This window comes from Hyperolius riggenbachi, chromosome 10, assembly GCF_040937935.1.
Source record: "Hyperolius riggenbachi isolate aHypRig1 chromosome 10, aHypRig1.pri, whole genome shotgun sequence".
In the NCBI taxonomy this organism is placed as follows: domain Eukaryota; kingdom Metazoa; phylum Chordata; class Amphibia; order Anura; family Hyperoliidae; genus Hyperolius; species Hyperolius riggenbachi.
Window position 1 is genome coordinate 195,763,565 of NC_090655.1, and position 18,665 is coordinate 195,782,229.

General features: G+C 43.4%; 1 protein-coding gene across 1 annotated transcript in view; it reads left to right on the forward strand.

The window, feature by feature from the left end:
- The first annotated feature begins 6,724 nt into the window (after positions 1–6,724).
- The window catches only part of TCIRG1 (T cell immune regulator 1, ATPase H+ transporting V0 subunit a3), a 71,462-nt gene continuing 59,521 nt past the window's right edge, over positions 6,725–18,665 (forward strand). Inside the window, exons 1-4 of the mRNA XM_068255549.1 lie at positions 6,725–6,824; positions 11,005–11,140; positions 13,007–13,085; positions 17,802–18,031. Coding sequence (XP_068111650.1) covers positions 11,024–11,140; positions 13,007–13,085; positions 17,802–18,031 — 426 coding nt within the window. The 5' untranslated portion in view covers positions 6,725–6,824; positions 11,005–11,023. The remainder of the gene's footprint in view (positions 6,825–11,004; positions 11,141–13,006; positions 13,086–17,801; positions 18,032–18,665) is intronic.

Consider the following 18,665-nt stretch of genomic DNA (forward strand, 5'->3'; position numbering starts at 1 on the left):
CTGATCACTGAAGTGCCTGGAGTAATGTGGAGTCTCTCTCTGTATAGCCAGCTCAGTGGACCACAATCTGACGATGTGCTTCAACATACAGCATATTCCTTAGTTCAGACCTGACCTCGCCTGTGGAAGACACTGCGTCAAAACTACAGCGTAGTTTTCTACAGAGTATGACCACAGTGGATGATCCAGAGGCACTTATCACTACATTCAAGCTCAATGTTCAAAGGGGAGGCTGGCCTAAATTACAGTGGGCTGGACTGGTAGCCCCCTTGTTGACAGGGGAATTGCAAAAGCCTTATTTTGACGTGGGTGTGAGTCTTGATGTCTGAACTCAATGTGAAAAATTGAGCAAAACTCCTTTTATTTCAGTAATTCAACTTAAAAGGTGAAGCTAATATGTGAAATAGGAACCCTTTTCAGGTGTTTGGATGAATTAGTCTGACACGTTGAGCCTGGAATATTGAACCTTTTCACAATATTCTAATGGTCTGAGATTTTGATTTTGGGGCTCTTATTAGCTGTAAGCTATAATCATCAAAATTATAACAAATAAGGGCTTAAAATATTTCCCTTTGCATGTAATGAGTCTATTTCATATAATAGTTTCACCTTTTAAGTTTAATTACTGAAATAAATGGACTTTTGCACAATATTGAAATTTTTCGAGCTTCACCTGTAAGTGTATAGACATACCATACCAACATATCATCATGGTCACAGATGTACAATTTGATCCATCTGGCCAAATATTGGTTGCAGCCAGATGTTTTGACTGGGCCTCAGACCATGAAGAAGGTGCTGGTAAACCAATGTCTATGATCACTGCCAGTAGCCCTTATGAACTAGTGGAACTGGTTGAAAGTGTAAGGAGAACAGAGGCGCCAACAGAATAAAACATATCTAAAAACTTTAAAATTCCTCGGGAGGCGGTGGTGGACACATCTCCCCGAAGCAGACATGATACTGTCGGTTTTAGTACAAACAAATGTATTTATATACTCCAACATACAGTGCAACGCGTTTCGCGGGTATATTCCCGCTTCTTCAGGCAATAACGAACAGGAGTATACACAGTGCAGTCTTAAGGTCACGATAAGCGCCTCTTGGTTGAGGGCCCGTTTCCACTTGCGCGGAAACCGGGCCGAATCCGCAGAGTTTCCCCACAGGCAAATCACGCGGGGAAACTCTGACATAGAGAACCGTGGCACCGTCGGCTGAATCGCTTGCGCTAGTGATTCGGCCGGCTTTTCCATCTGAATCTGTGCGAATCCCATAGCTGTGCATGGCACAGCTCATGGAATTCGTAAGCGTAACCGCAGATCCGGAAGTGCCGCCACGCGTCTCGCAGACACGTGCGGCTGCAGTGGAAATGGGCCCTGAAAGTTTCCAGGTTGCGGAGGATTTTGGTTGCCATGCTTACACCAAGCAGGACTGACCATCTGAGGTTGATATCTCCCCTAAAGGAAGGTAAGACAGACCCTGGGGTTATGGGTGGTCAGCCTGAGAAAAGACTCTGGGAGAGACTTTAGATGCAAAACCTGGAGACTGATGGTCCTAACCAGTAAGGTTTGCTTCTATTAGCACCACAACACTGCTGCCTCTCTCCCCAGGTGGGCACAGTCACCCACTGTCCGCTGCCAGCCGCCACAAAGATCTCCCTGACACTTACTCAGGAAGATAATTCTCCATTGGTCCACTTCCCAGTGGGAGCTACGAAGATACTTTTGCCAGGGCTCCAGTGTTCTCTTTTGGAAGAAGAAGCAGCGGAAAATAATAGTGCCAAGGGGGCTCCCAGATTCTAACGTAACCCCCCAGGATCTATCCATCTCCACCTCCTACTGGGCAATGAAGGTGGAGCAAGAAGCCCTTTTCCATTATATGGACAATGGATCTGTAGGAGTGGAGGAGGCCCAAATTATGTACCCTGTGGGCTGGTATGGCTTAGTATGGCAGAGCCCCATTCAGGTACTAGCTTGCATGAGTGAGAATGGGTTGATAAACTGCTTGAGGACCAATGGCTTACACCCCCCCTAGTGAGTTGGCCATTTTTTACAATTCAGCACACTGCAGTTTTAACAGTGTACTGCACGCCCATACCCCTTGGCACACAAATGAATCTTGCCTCCTTTGCTTGCCACCAACAGAGCTGTATGTTGGTGGCATCTGATTGCTGCTGCGATCTGTATTTTATTTTTTTTTAAATAAAAATGCCTATTTCCTTTTAAATGTATCCCTCCCCCCGAGATTCAATCCCTGCGATCGCCTCTCACAGGCATCAGCCTATGAGAGGGATCGTTTGTGGGCCTCTCCTGGGGACAGCTCAGAGACAGAGCTGTCCCCCGTACAATGCTGCACTAGATCGTAGCGCTGTACATATAAATATTAGCTTTTTTTTTCTTTCACAGCCTGTCTACCGCGATTGCAGCTGCCAAGCTGAACACAGAGCTCCGTCTCTCGGCAGGGAACGATTGCGCATGCGCGCGTTTCCTGCTAATCTCCGCCCCCAGGACTTGACACCGATTGGCGTTAGATGGTCCTAGGGGAGCCACTCTGCGGCCCCCCGAACGGCGATAGGCGGTCGCATGGTGGTTAAAGCTTTGAAAGGAGGTGGTGAAGCAGGTTACTGCGACGCACGCTCTTCCCTGCGCTGCGTCTGACCTGGGCGCCGCCATAGACTTAATGTTATTATGTCTATGCTCCCCAGTGATATAAACAGTGTAATTCAGTTGAATTACTTCTCCCTCTGAGTTGCCAGGACTCGGAAGGGGAATAGTAATCAACACCGCCCGGTATTTCAGTGGCAGCAGGGTGAGCCATCATTTGGCTTCTGATGCCTGGCCACCTCCTCATTCTAGTGCAAGGAATTACACACACTTTGGATCCAACACATGCCCCCTCTTCTCCCCCCCAACACATCCATCCTCTTCCCCCCCCCTCCCCCAGCACATCGGAAAACAAATCAGTTCGGGTGGGTCATAGGTAGGTAAAGAGGATTGGAAAAGGTTAAATCGGACCTGAACTCAGAACACCTTTTTTGCTCTAAAAGATAAGAAACAGCATATTATCCTTTAAATAAAAACATTTCTTTGTTACAGCTGATACAAATCCAGCAATAAATCTGCAGTGTGTCTGCTTCCTGCTTTCATGGAAGCAGACATAAGGTTAACACCCTGTGTTTACAAATTAGCTGCTCTGCTGAGGCAGAAGTTCAGTGCAAATCATACAATAGATATGTTTTAATTCTGAGTACAAATGATACAGGAAACACTTCCTCCTTAGGGAGGGATGATGTTTTCAGGGACTGCATGCGATTGATTCTCCTGCATGCAAATTTGCATTAAACATGACAGCGCCACAAAACATGCTGATGCTCAGCGGTGTAACAATAGCCCCCTAAAATGCATGGGGGACGTCCCTCCCTCTTTGTAGAGAAGCTCAGGGAGCAGTGTGATATTTACATGCTAGCATGCTTTAATATGCTGCCACCCTCTGGCTGCTGATGCATGCCACGTGACCGAGAGCCAGGTATCGGGTATATACTATAGCATAGAGCATACTAAATCTGTCCCGCAGAGACTTAACATTTGACCTTCAAGTTGCTTCCCACTTTGCATTATATTTGGCCCACTCTACCACCAGGGAAGCTATACTGGAAGGGAAGCCCTAGATCACCAGGGAATATATATAAGGGAGGGAGAAAGCACTATGGACCAGGAAACTGTATAGAGCATAGCTCCTAACTGTCCCTCTTTTGGAGTGACAGTCCCTCTTTGGGAGCCCTGTCCCTCTGTCCCTCCTCCTTTGTCCCTCTTTCAGGACTTTGTACCTCTTTCTATGTAAATGTACATATTTCTCTACTATAAAATGTATTTGATTGACTCTAAACTTTGTTCCCATCCTTTAATTTGATATATTTCTAATTTTAAAATGTTAATATGAATGAAAATGAACCAGGATAGAAAGGACCAGTGTGGTTTGAATTATAAAACAACATATTTTTCTTATGGAATCTTTATGGTATGAGTGACTAGGGGGTGTGATGGGGGCGTGATCAGGGGCGTGGCAGGGGCATAGCTTAAGTGTCCCTCTTTCTCATCTCAAAAAGTTGGGCGGTATGTAGTAAACACGCAATATACAGCAGCTACATACAGTTGGGAGGTATGGTATAGAGGAGGGGATCACTAGACACCAGTGAACTGTATAAGGAAGATATAGGGCCAGTATACACCACGAAAATGTGTAGGGCAGAAGGAAGCCAATAGATATCAAGCAACTGTGAAGGGGAGAGAGGGGGCCACTAAACACCAGGGAACTGTATAGAGTTGGGAGGGGGGGGGCCACCAGCCACCAGAGAACTGTACAGGGGAGGAAGGGGACAAGTAGACACCAGGGAATTTGACAGGGGAGGGTCCAATAGACACTAGGGAATATTATAAGGGAGGAAGGTGGTCATTAGACATTGAGGTTGGTCCAGTGTTCAATTTTACCCCACTTTGTATTTGCGTTTGACACCCCTGCCATAGAGCAAGTGGCTATAGGTATAGGTGCCCCCAGTATAAGTAGCCAAAAATAGCTGCCCCCAGTATTGCTAGGTAAGTATAGGAGCCCCCAGTATAGTTAGCCAGATATAGGTGCATTTTGTATGTGTTTTTGATATATGTTTTATGCTAATTATTAGGGAGTCAACAGGAAGCGGAACTACATCATCGAACTTGTTTTTTTACAACAAAACACACTAAAACACAATACATCTGCGTCACCCTAGATATTCATTATGTGAATTTTAGATGCGTTTTGGAATACATTGCAAGTCCTGCATTTTAAAAACGCACATTGCAGAACGCAAACATGCATTTTTCTATGCGGCCTATTGAACTTGCATTATGTGCGTTTTCCACAATGCTAGCGTTTCTGCCTAGCGTGTTCCTACCCTTAGAAAATGCGCTGCTAGCAGATCCAAGGGCTTACAGTCACAGAGACGAAGGCATTTGGTATGCATGTTGCCAACACACCACAAATCGGAGACTTTCCTAGGGTACTTTCACATTATTCATGTTGTGTTGTGCATCCTGAAAAATACGATTGATAAGTTACAATGTGCATTACTTGTGCGATGTGACACATAGAAGTATGCTTCACTGCAATTGTAAATACGCTCGTCATCCAGAAAGTGCACAGAATGTTGCACATTATTGCATCAGAATCCTATGCACCGTGCTACTAATGCTCACATGTAATATAAATGTATTGCTCCAAGAGATTAGATTAAAAACACTTGGTATAATGAAAACTACCCTATATTAGTGTAGCCTTCCTCAAAACTAGCATATAAGCAACCACATATATTCAGCCAATTGGCTATGCCACCTACATGATGCCATTAGTCACATACTTTTGGGGAAAACATAGAGCTGATATGTGCAGTTGCTTCAGTTTCTGAGGCAGGCGTCACACTTGAGCAAATCTGCAGAGTTTTGCCGCATACAAAAAACGCATGCGGAATCCTATATGATAGTAAATGGTACCTGTGCGTTTCCTGGAGGCATATGTGATTACGCATTGCGTCAAAATAAAGATGCAACCTGCACTACAGTCCTGCACAATGCATGGTTTTACATTGAAATCAATGGATACTGTATAAAAAGCCCTCAAGTTAAAACGTTTTGCAAAACATACTATTGTGTGGCAACGCGCTTGTAGGGAATCGCCTGGGATTCCCGCAGATGCAAGTGTGACTGTGATGACAATGCCCATTTTCTCCATAGACTTGTTTTACCTTTCACATCTACAAATGCATTAGTGTGCATTGCGATGTAACGGCACCGGGAACATTTGATCGCACAACGCAAGCATTTTCCTGACGAGTTAATAAGTACCAGAGCTGCTAATTCGCACTGAAATGTAATGTACCGATGTCATGCTGTGTGTCTTAACACGTGCACTAAATCGGGTTGATGCACGCGTTAGCTAGTGGGAAAGGGTCCTATGGGCTTGTTCACACCCTGGGTGTTGTGTGTTTTTTTCTAAGAGCCGGCGATTTAAAAAAATGCCCTAAAATCATTAGTGCAATGAATCCTTATGGGATAGTTCATATCGGCACGTTGCGTCCGCTTTCCGCTCAGCAAAGCGCTGCATGTACCATTGTCAGGGCGATTTTGCTACAATGGAAGGTATAGGAAAAGCGCAAAACGCTCATAATCCGCTTTATCCGGTGATCGGGTTTGCGCTTTTAAGAATAAATATATTGTATTTATTCTTTTCCGAGTCAAAAAGTTCACTTCCTGACTTGAGTGCTTGCAAAAGCACTTTAGAAAAGCGCTGTAAAAAAACGCAGCGCGCACCCAAGCGACGGGAAAAGAGAAAAAATAATCGCCCACAAAATCAAAAATCGCTGCCATCGATTTCGATTTTAGATCATGTGAACAAAGCCTTGACGAGTGAAACAACCTGCATTCTTCTTTGTGAAGGGCTCTCTGCTGTGGTTTCTACTGCATGGGAAAGACACCGAAAAAAAACCCCCAATCTTCGCAGAATACGGATCCTCCTCCCGGCTATGAATCAAGCTCATGTGACCATTCAGTAACATTTCCCAGCCAGTTCAGCACGTTTCCTCATTGGGAGCCAAGCTGTGTGTCTATCTTTGTGATGTGTGCTGCTCTACCCCTCCCCCCGCTTTCCATAGGCCTTCCACAAGCCTGTGATTAGCTTGTGCTGACTCCTGCCCTCCCCCATCACTCCCACAGCAGGAAGTGGCCACAGAGAAAGCAACTTGAGGAACAAACTCCTGGTGTGGGGGATACTTGCAGCCTCTCTCTCTGTAGTAGGTAATTTACATTTTCTGCTTATTTAAATTATTTCTTTCTATTCCTGTAGACGAATTACCTTTTCATCTAATTTGCTGATTTGTTATAGTATATTATTAGTCTATCGATGGTACTATCGTTATAAAGCAGCAGTCCTCTTACAATGTTATTACTTGTACAGACTTGTATGGTTATGTCTAGCTATGCCCCAGGTTATTATCATTCTTGTGAATTGGAAATCATGTTGGGCTACTGTGTGCAGATGCTGCTAGGCTGACTATCTTGAAGTTGTACTGTATATGGATATAAACAGGTGTCTGCACAGGGGGTAGACTTGCTTGCTTTGTGTGCCAAACAGATTTTTAGGGACTTTAAAGCCCCTTCTATACGATACAATTTTCCATTGCATTGTGTGTAGATGTCCAAATTGTTTCCAATTAATTTTGCATTGATAAGTACCCAAAAGCGTTCAGAATCCGATCAGACCGGTAGGAAATTATCTAATAGTTCCGTCGATCTGACGGAAAATTGTACTGTGTAGATGGAGCTTTAAACCAGGGTATTGCTAGACGGAGCAGTGCTTTTCAGCGCTGCTAGATTTGGGCGCAGCCGGCGCCTCCATAGACTATAATAGGAATCACTCCTATTGCAGCGCTCAGTGAGTAACGTCGGCTCCGTCAGCAGACGGATCCGAGGTTGCTTAAAAAAACACAATAATTCGGCCTCCAGCAATCGCTGGAAGCCGAATTATTTCATTCCCCCACTATCCATGGCGGCCTGGAGAGGGAATAGTAATTAAAACGGCCTGGACTTGTGCCCGGACCGTATACTGCTGTATCCTGTGCCCAAATCTACCGGCGCCGATTTCAAATGTACTCTATTGCTAGACTATATGCGCTAGTGTACCATCTCTGGTACACTTTAAGCAGTGTGTGACACAATGTTGTGTGTTATGAATGGGTCCATAAAGTTCCTAGCACTGATGAGCAAATAAATTGAAGAATATGCAGATTCCAGTTTGACTGGACCTGTTATTTGTTGGAAAGCAAGGAGAGGAGGTAAAGGCTGGTACTGTGTCTCAGGTTTATTGACATCAAAAATCCGGCGTGAGCACGCTTCCTGCAGGAACTACGCATTTTGATGTCAATAAACCTGAGATGCAGTGCCAGCCTTGCCTCCCCTCTTTGCATATGCCTATGTTTATCTGGCTTGAGCATGCTTCCTGCAGGAACTACGCATCACACACAGTCCAGGTTTTTGATACAGGCTTGCCCAGTCCTGCACTGCATTATCCCCTGAATGCTGGAATACTTCTTCCTCTTTACGTACTGCGCTGTTATTTGTTGGGGCTAATGCAGAACAGCAGATCAGATTATAAAATAAACCACTGCCTAGTAATTAATAAGGTGGCCATACATCAGGCAAGTGCATGCCCAATCGACTATGTGACCAATTTAGGGCCAAAATTGGTAACATGGATCGGTCAGACATGCTGCAAGATGTAGGGCCAACTTGCTCAATCAGTTGTGTGGCAGTAATGGCGAGCGATAACGGGATGAGTGAGGAACATGATGAAACCCCAGACGCTGCTAAACCCCCCCCCCCCCCCCCCAATTGCACTATACAATGCCTGTCCGTGTCCACTTCTGGCTTACCCCAAGGTATTTTGTTAGGTGTATGATGAGTTCATAGAATTTAGTTTTTGTCACAAGTTAGTGGAAAATGACACTTTGTGAAAAAAAAAAAACAATAAAAATCAATTTTTGCTAACTTGTGACAAAATAAAATCTTCTATGAACTCACCGTACTCCTACCGGAATACCTTGGGGTGTCATCTTTCTAAAATGGGGTCACTTGTGGGGTTCCTATACTGCCCTGGCATTTTAGGGGCCCTAAACCGTGAGGAGTAGTCTGGAGATCAAATGCCTCAAAATGACCTGTGAAATCCTAAAGGTACTCATAGGACTTTGGGCCCCTTAGTACACCTAGGCTGCAAAAAAGTGTCACATGTGGTATCGCCGTACTCAGGAGAAGTAGTATAATGTGTTTTGGGGTGTATTTTTACACATAGCCGTGCACTATGTCACAACAGTGGTCAACTGCGAACATTTAACTGGTTGTACTCTCAAAGGATGGTTGCAGACGGCCAACCAATCACTTAAGGCAGGTGGAGATGCACAAACCGGACTCCACTCGGGTATCCATACAAAATTGATATAATGAATTGTATGTGTCGTACGGATAATTCATAAAACAATAGAAGCAAAGAAAATTTATTTTCAGTCATATAGTTGTTTTTTTTTTTTTTTTTTTTTTTTTTATAACCTTGCATCATTCTCTAATATTTGCAATTTACACACTACACTCAGCATTCTAAATGATTTCACAGAGCAGGATAACAAACTTTTGAACTTTCCTCTGCAGTAAAAACAAAATACAGTGACAGACACTGGAGATAAGCTTCAGAGGACAGAGCTCTCTGCCACTTGCCACTTTGAAAGTTGTGGAGCTCAGATAAGCTCTTCTGCATAGATAACTGGAGTTTCTTAATACCGAATACACACGGTACGATTTTCCGTGCAATAGATGGATCCGATAGTTAAAATCTGTCATGTCCGATATTGCTCCTGATAGTTTCTGTGCTCGATTTTTCATAGCGGTGAATGGAAAAATATAAGAAAAACGAATGAAGATAAGAGAATTGAGTGCGGAATCATGCAGGAAAAACGATCGGGTCGCAAAATCGCACTGAAAATCTTACCGTGTGTACCCAGCATAACTCTTCCTGTACTGGAAGCAATATTAGACTTGTATCTGTGCCGCTAATGTTCTATTTCTTAGCTGTACTACACATACAATTCATTATATCATAAGATTATTTTTACTTCAGATTCCCTTTAAAGAGTACCCGTGGCGATATGTGACATGAGATACACTTGTGTATGTACAGTGCCAAACATATTAATAACCAGGCTGTTTTACTTATTTTACTTTGCTGCCTGAAAGTGTTAATTTCTAGGCATGTAAGTGACAACTTCTGTCTTGTTAGTAGCTTGTCAGGAATATAGTAAACATCACTGATAAGCGAATTACAGCCAAAAAAGTTTTTGGGTCAGAATACAACTTCTGAGGACGGGTAGAGGTAGGACAAGGTCAATAGTTCATGTATTTTCACTCTGGGACACTTAATAGACTGCTACTGATTAGAGACAGTACAACATTAAACCTACTTTGTGAATGTTTAAATATAGAAGAAAACCATGGGATATTTAAAAATAGTCATTTTTAGGAGTAGGAGGATAAATATAATTGCTTATCTCATCCATTTATTTTCACCTTGGGTTCACTTTAAATGATGTTCTGACCAATTAGACAAAAAATGGTATTGCAGTGGGGTTTTGCATGCTCGAAGTTTAAACGGTTGATATTGAAAAAATTGTACAGTGTATGGTTAACTTAAAGAGAACCTGTACTGAGTAAAAATATTTAAAAAAAACACATGAGGTAACTTCAAATGAACATTACATAGTTACCTTGCCATCAGTTCCTTTCAGAAGCTCACCATTTTCTTCTGGCAATAATCCCTTCCAGTTCTGACAATATTTTGTCAGATCTGAAATATATCAGTTGCTGTCAGTTATAGCTGAGAGGAAAACGGATGTACCAGGTAATGTCCATGTTTCCCTATGGCTCAAGTGGGCGATGTTACAGTTTAACTGTGTGCTGAACAGAAAGCTGTTATGGGTAATGGCTATTTTCAAAATGGAGGACGGAAAATTCCCTTGATCATAGTGAACAAATAGGACGCAGGACAGGAGAAAGACACTGAGGAGTAGACTACATGGAAGGTAAGTATGACTTGTGTATGCTTATTTTGAATTTTATTTTCAGTACAGGTTTTCTTTAAGGCAGGAAAAACACTTCTCTTTCAGTTTTCTGCGTACTTCTTCTGCACATAAAGTGTGTTTCTATGCAGGAAAATGCGCACGTTTCTTCACAGCAGCTGATGCAATTGATAGAGAAAATTGACAGGATGTGCAGAATCATGTCAGTTTATTTTTCTGCGCGCGAAAAACATATTAAGTTCTCAGTTTTTCTGTGCAGAAAACACGTACGAAAGCAGTCAAGTGTGTTCCCTGCCTTACACAATTCATCAGATTTTTGTAACAAAAATGTATCTTCTCAATCTTGTATTTTCAAGTTCTCCTACAGACATCAAGATGGGCTCCCTCTTCCGAGGGGAGGAGATGTGCCTGGCACAGCTGTTTCTGCAGTCCGGCTGTGAATATCAGTGTGTCAGTGAGCTGGGAGAGCTGGGGCTGGTGGAATTCAGAGATGTGAGTATATGTGTTGTATGGAGTGATCTGTGTATCAGTACAATAGATGTCCTGGTCTGAAGATGATTACCATAAATGAATTATTGTTAAACATGGAGTTTCATCCACTGAATTAAGAGTTTGGCTGGATTCACAGTCTTGTGGTGTTTAATGCACAAAGTATGAACTGCAATGGAGACAGGACATAGAATTTAAAGTGAACCTCCGGACTAAAAATCTACTCAGCAGAACTGAAAAGGCTTAATGTTTCTTTAACAGTTTCACAGCATCAGAACTTTGTTTTTCTTACCAAAGCATCATTTTTAGCTGCATTTTTGGCTAAGCTCCACCCATCAAAGAAAACTGCCCGGGCTTTTTTTCCCTGATGCTGTGCAAAGCATGATGGGATTTCCTATGGTGTTCACGTTGCCTAGCAACTGGGAGGGGTGATCAGCACACAGGACAGTTGGAACTGTCTCATGCTCCCTGTCACCTCCTTTCAACCAAAAAGATGGCTGCCCCCATGAAATCACAAACCTTTGCCTGTTCTTCTAAAACGGTGGGTAAGCGATTATATTACCTATCTATTTTAATTAACATAACTAATGTAACTTAATGACAGTATGTTTAGGCTGAAGTTCCTCTTTAATGCAAAGCCTGCATGCAGCGAGTTAGAATAATGCGATCAGTTACAACACACTGCTGTGTAGAATTGTATGGGCAGTGAGTTAACATGCAGAATTATTCTGTAACGCAACTGAACTGGTGTGAGCTAGCCCTAAATGTTAAACTAGCACATTGGTGTGTATTATGGATAGCCCAGTTTTAGATAGTCGAAGTTAGTAGGTAACTGGGTGATTGTTCTGTTATTAGGGACTAATAGACCTAAGCCCATTTAAAAACGGGCTCTAGGTCTCTTCAAACCGCTGCATGTCAGTGTGCTCACCCGTCCGCCCGGCTCCCTGGCCCCGTCGTCCTGTCCCAACGGCTGTCCGTCCTGCACATCCTTAGTAGTGCAACACACGGACACGGGGACAGGATGACGCAGGGACACTTAGGGTTTATTATATAGGATAGGATGGTAGGGCACATACGGTAGAGATAACAGTTGGGGATTGTGTAATAAAAACATGTTGGGCAGAGATAGATGGATTCCTTGCTGAAGTGTAATGAGCATGCACAGCTTAGCACCGCATTGGGCAGTGAGGCTCTACAGATCCTGCAGCTGTAACAGGCAAGCTATAGAGTGATTAGGAGGCTGCTCTCAGCATCTCCCAGACAGGATCCAACATTTACTTACAGCATTGGTGGGGGCACAGCAGTAGCAAAGTTCCTTTTTTACATTCTATAATGTTTTTCTTGCCCTGGTTTTGATAAATCTGTCCCAGCATAAAAAGAACTGAAACAGAACTACAGCAAACTTGGAGGAGATATGCCGATGGAGGATTGTAATTGTTTGTTCTGGGCTACTGCTCCACTTGTGCACCTGTTTGGCACCAATTCTACTTGCACTGGTTTTGACCCAGCGAGTGCAATGCAGGGTCAGATGGGATCTGTGAATACACCTTGTTGCAGAATGGGAACCTGTGAAAACACCCTGTTGCACATCTCTGTATGGAGATCAGTCAGTCCATGTCCAATAACCCTCCACCCATAGCCAGGCTAGAGGAAAATTACATTTTGATGGAGGGAGATTTCCTATACAAATTCTGTAAGAGCCAAGGAGTTTTAGTTATGCTACTGGATGATAGCGGAGACTTATAATGGAGTCTGTAGTGCCTTTTTTTTTATTATAAATTGTATCTACATTTTATACATTTGATGGTTAGCTGAAAAAAAGACATTTATTAATATACTATCTCTCTTTTCTTTTTCTTTTTGTTGTAGCTCAACCAGAATGTTAATGCCTTTCAGCGTCGCTTTGTCTCTGAGATCAGGCGGTGTGATGACATGGAGACAACCTTTGGTGAGTATTGAGTTCTTCATAGCTAGAGATGTCCAACTCCGGTCCTCAAAAGCCATATCGATGTCAGTATTTACGATTGGACTATGAAATAGAGAAATGTGTTGATGAACCACACCTTTCCTGATTCAGTCCCATCAATCAATTCAGCTGTGCCAAAAAATGTTTGGGGACTTCGGGCCCTTGAGAACTGGAGTTGTAAAATATAGAATTTGCATCATTCTTAATGATTGGCTGCCTTGCTTTTGACTGATGATCAACAGTTTGTTAGTGTGTTAGGTAACGTTTGAGGACTTACCACTGTCCTTTAAATAGGGCTTTTTTGTTTCAATAGTTTTTATTAGATTTTATAAGACAAGATGTATACAGAAACTAAACAATCAATCAGTAACAGTCAGGAATGGTAGTAACCAAGAACAAATTATTGCCAAATATGGAATTAGACAATAGTTAACAAACATTGAGAGAACAAAATGCCTAGAGGAAGTTTATGTTATGGAAACATTATACACTGTAACACTAGATGAGATGAATAACTAAGGATAGAGCACAACCAATTTAGTGTTATTTCTGAAAAGGAGTGGCTAATGTTCGCATAGATTAAACAAAATACCTCTCACCCATTCAATGGACCAATATTTTGGCTGGGCGAAGGCCTATTCTGTTAGGTTACAATAAGTAGCTAGTAGAACCTGACTCCCAGCGGAGGCAGGAATGGGCAGCGGATCTAATCCGCCTTAAGTGCTTATAGAGGTAAGGTATATAAAATTGAAAGGAGCTTCGGAGGCAAGGAGTATAAAGACAGGAAGGGGAAGTAAAGAGAAGAGAGTAAAGAAAGAGATACAGACATAAGGATGAAGTAAAAGTATGGGGCGAGGAGAGCCAACAGTGTCAGGACCAGCTGAGGCAGTAAGGCATGACTCGGAATATAAAGAGAGATCAGAGGTTGCCAATTATAGCACTACCATCGGTGCCCAAGAGGTAAACTATGAAAGGAGACCAGATTTTATTAAATTTGGCCATATTGTCCTCAAGCCTGGCGCGCAGCTTTTCAAAGAAAAGGATGCGACTCAACCTGGTTTTAACTAGGTCAAAGGAAATAGTTTTAGAATTCCATGCAGCCGCTATCGTCAGTTTAGTAGCAGAAAAGATAAAATTGACTAACTTGTTTTGTGGTTTAGTAAGGTTAGGATAAGGAAGGCCTAATAAAGTATGGATAGGATTTTTAGGAATGGGCTGATTAAGTAGAGAAGATGCCCAGGTACACACTCTCAGCCAGAGTCGGCGGACTTTAGTGCATTTCCACCACACATGTTCGTGAGTGCCAGGAGAGCTACAACCCCTAAAACAGTTAGGGGAAGAGTCATTTTTGAATTTGGCCAGTCGGGAGGGGACCATATACCATCTAAAAAGCAGTTTGTAGTTTATTTCGACTAAGTCGGCATTGATGGAGATTTTGGGGATGTTAGACCAGATTTCTGAAAGGTCTTCAGGGTCTATTAAGACATTCAGATCTTTCTCCCAGTCTGTGATATACTTTGGTTTGTGTTTAGATTGCTCATGAGACAGACCTTTATATATTGTTGAGATGATGCCTGGGGAAAATGGATCTGAGGCACAAATATGTTCGAATGGCGTCCTAGTTAGTGGGGAATCTGTATAGGAAAGGTGGGCTGTAACGAAGTGAGAAATCTGTACGTAGCGGAAGGTTTTGTTGGGGGGAAGCCGTTTATGTTCACGTAGGAGAGCTAAGGTCTTCATTCCGGAATCAGTAGACAAATCGTAGACCTTAGTAAGATGAGAGTTAACCCACCAGCGGAAGCTAGTTGGGGATTCCAAGGCCGCAGGGAAAGAGGGGTTGCCCATAAATGAAGCCAAAGGCCTATGGGGGGATAAAAGTTTCCCGGAGTATTTACAGCTATCCCAAATTGTGAGGGAATGTTTAATTATAGGATTAACTATTGAACGCCTATCAGCGGGGGTGATCCAGAGGAGATTGGAGGGTTTAATTGGGTGAATGAAGGTTTCTTCAATATCAACCCATGAGGGTCTGTTGGTATCGAGATGCCAAAGGGTTAAGGGGTAGATTTGTGCTGCCTTATAATAATATTTCAAATTAGGTACACCTAAGCCTCCGTCAGATCTTAGCCGGAGTAAGTAAAGGCTGCGAAACCGTGGCTTTTTGGAACCCCAAATGAAAAGGTTAAGTTTGCTTTGTATGTTATTGAGAAAAGAGGGCGGTAGAGGAATAGGCAGCAAGCAGAAGGCATAGAGTAGTTTTGGGAGAAATGTCATTTTAATTGCCGTGATTCTGCCTAGCCAGGAAACCTAGATACGGAAGTTTATGCTGTTCCCACTGAAACTCAAAGGCGTCTTCGAGAGCTTGCATAAGTCTATGTGGAAGTGAAATATTTAATGCTTTGGTTTTATTAGGATTTACACGCAGACCAGAGAGCGCACCAAAGGATGACAGGAGCTTATTAAGAGCAAGGAGGGAATTCGTAGGGCGAGTGACGCAGAGAACTAGGTCATCCGCGAATAGATTGACCTTAAATTCCTGTTTTCCAATTGGAATCCCACAGATTTCATTTGAATTTCTGATATGGATGGCCAAGGGCTCTATAGCAAGGGCAAATAGTATAGGGGATAGAGGGCATCCCTGCCGAGTGCCTCTTGTGATTTTGAACGAGGAAGACCGGAAGCCATTGTAATTCACAAAGGCCTAAATAGGGCTTTTTAATCCTTTGACAGGACAGTCAGATGGGAGCTTGCAAGGGGGGGGGGGGGGAGGGGGATTTCTTTGGACCACATTGTGATGTCTAATGAAACTGTGTGTATTTTCCTAATTTAGTAGCTGTGAGACAGGGCCGGGACAAGGTTCCCCACCACCAGAGGCAGACATTCCAAAGTGCGCCCCCCCCCCTCCCCCTTTAAATCATGCTAGTCCATTATAGGCAGCAGATCTGCTTTTTGCAGCCCTGTATAGGTAGCACAGTCTATTTATATAGTGCTATAGCTCTGACATATTCCACAGCCCTGTACAGAGTTCACTGATCCACTCCCATCAGTCTCTGCACCACAAGAGCTTACACCCTGATATCTTCACCACAGCCACACACTATAAGTATTATACATTTATACAGCTCTGGCATATTCCACAGCGCTGTACAGAGATCACTGATCCACTCCCATCAGTCTCTGCACCAGAGGAGCTTACACTATAATATCCTCACCTCAGTCACGCACTATTATTATTATACATTTCTATAGCTCTGACATATTCCACAGTGCTGTACAGAGATCACTGATCCATTCCCATCAGCCTCTGCACCACAGGAGCTTACACTTTAATGATACTACAACACTGACTACGATTGTGAGCTGTGCTATCAGTACTTGACAGCCTTCCAATATGTTTTAAAATTTTGAGAGACTAGAACGCTTGGAGTCAGAAAAAGAAGTCAAGGCATACACAGTAGCTAAAACTTTTTTTCAAAGCACATTAAAAACCCCCATAAAACACAAGTGCTGTACAGTCACAGGTAAAGTTCTTGAAAATTGTGCTGCAAAGAGGGCAAAAATTTGCACTGTATCAAGCGCTGCTCTCCAGGGGCCTCCTAATAGCTTTTGAACTTAGGACCCAGTGCTGTAAGTGTGGGAATCTGCAATACTAGTATTGCTTATAATAAACAGTATATGCCCCCAAAAACTACAGATCCTACCACACTTCTCACTGTTTAGAGTGAGAGACTGAAGAATAAGAGCAAGTAGGCTGTAGCTCACTACATGGCACGTGTGTCCTGTCCCCCACTCGCTGTGCTGCCCGGAGAATTCTTGCCATGACCTACTATTGACCCCAGTTGTACTCCTTCCTGTTCTCTCCATGCTGACCAGTAATTAGCATTATTGCTCTGAAGAGAGATAAAGCGCTGCACACTTGAAAGGATACAGCAGCAAACACCGGACTGAGCGCGCTACAAGGCTATAATTGTATGTAGAATCAATGTAACAGAGGAAGCCGGTGCTACTTCCGTAAAGGCAGAACCTGACGTCCTGCTGTTGCATAGCAACAAATGACATCACAGCCGCTTCACAGTGCAGCTTATCACAGGGAGGGCGGGCGCAGGATCATAGGCGGCACTCGTCTCACATTAATCAGTTGGATTCGCCAGAGCTATACAGAGCAATGCGGACTCAAAGAGGGTTGTTCGTGGAGGAAGAAAAGCGGTCAGGCAGGGAGAGCAAGAGGAATGCGCCCTTATACCATTGCGCCCAGAGGCTGGAGCCTCTGCCTCGGCCCGGCCCTGCTGTGAGATGCATCATTGACCTGGAAGATGGTGCGGTGGTGCACATACAAGGAGCCCACCTGTGCACTCCATAAAGGAATCGTCAGTTAATCATTATGTTTTAGCTTTTTTTTTTTCCTTTGGTGATTCTTGTAGGGGCCAAGAATACTAGGTGAGAAGTAGGGAGAGACCGGGAGCCCGATGGTGCAGTATCGTCAGGTATAGGGAGGATAAACTTATATAGATATATACTCACACATCTGACAACGCGTTTCACGGGTCATGGCCCGCTTCCTCAGGTCAATACAAAATGCCTTGCTAGCATAGGGGAGATAGTGTAGGTGCCTCTAATCAATTGATCTAAATATAATATACACATATTGGGCGCCTCCATCCTACCCATTATGTTTGGTGACCGTTTTATTTTTCTCAGGTTACTTGGAGCAGGAACTACGCAAGGCTGGGTTGAAGATGCAGGTTCCAGAAGGATCTCTACCAGCTCCAACACCAAAAGATGCTTTGAGGATACAAGAAGATTCAGAGCAGTTAGCGAGAGAGCTGAAGGAGGTGTCTGGGAACAGACAGAAGTTGCGAGAACGTCGGCGTGAGCTACAGGAGTATGCTAATATATTGCGAGAAAGTCAGAGATTCATGGGAAAAATGGTAAGCTATTTCGCTTAAAAATGCCATAACTATGAGTGCTCCCATCAATATGATTAAACTGAGCACTTTCCTAGCTATCCTTCAGGAAAGTAATTTAAGATGAGGCTCTTCCCCAAACCAGGAAGCAAAACTACCTCCACTATGAAAATAAAGTGACATCAATTTCTCCCTCAGTACTGACATATCCTGCTCTGGACAGGACAGACTGGGGCTTTGCTCTTCTTGGCTATGGAAGCAGTGATTTTTTTTTTATTTTTTTTTAGGTGGGAACAGTTTGGTATAGAGACCGCCATTAGTGCTTTGGAGTTCTGTCATTTGTCATCCTCTCGTACTGAGAATGGTTAATGAAGGAGACCACTGGAGTTGCAACATACTCAGAGGGCAGAGCAGTGTTGCAGTCCTGGTACCCAAAAACTTAAATCGTAGTTTAGAGTGAAGGAGGTCATTTTTTTCCTACACTCATTCTGCGATGCAGAATATTCCCTGTGGCTCCCCCTGCATTATTTGTTGTTGGACTCAGGGCACAAAACGGGCCTGGCAGTGGGTGAGTCTTCATCAGTTAAGACGGTTGCTGATTGTGTCCTGACCGCTTGCTCCTGTGCATGAACTGGAGCTGACAAGACCATGTAAGATG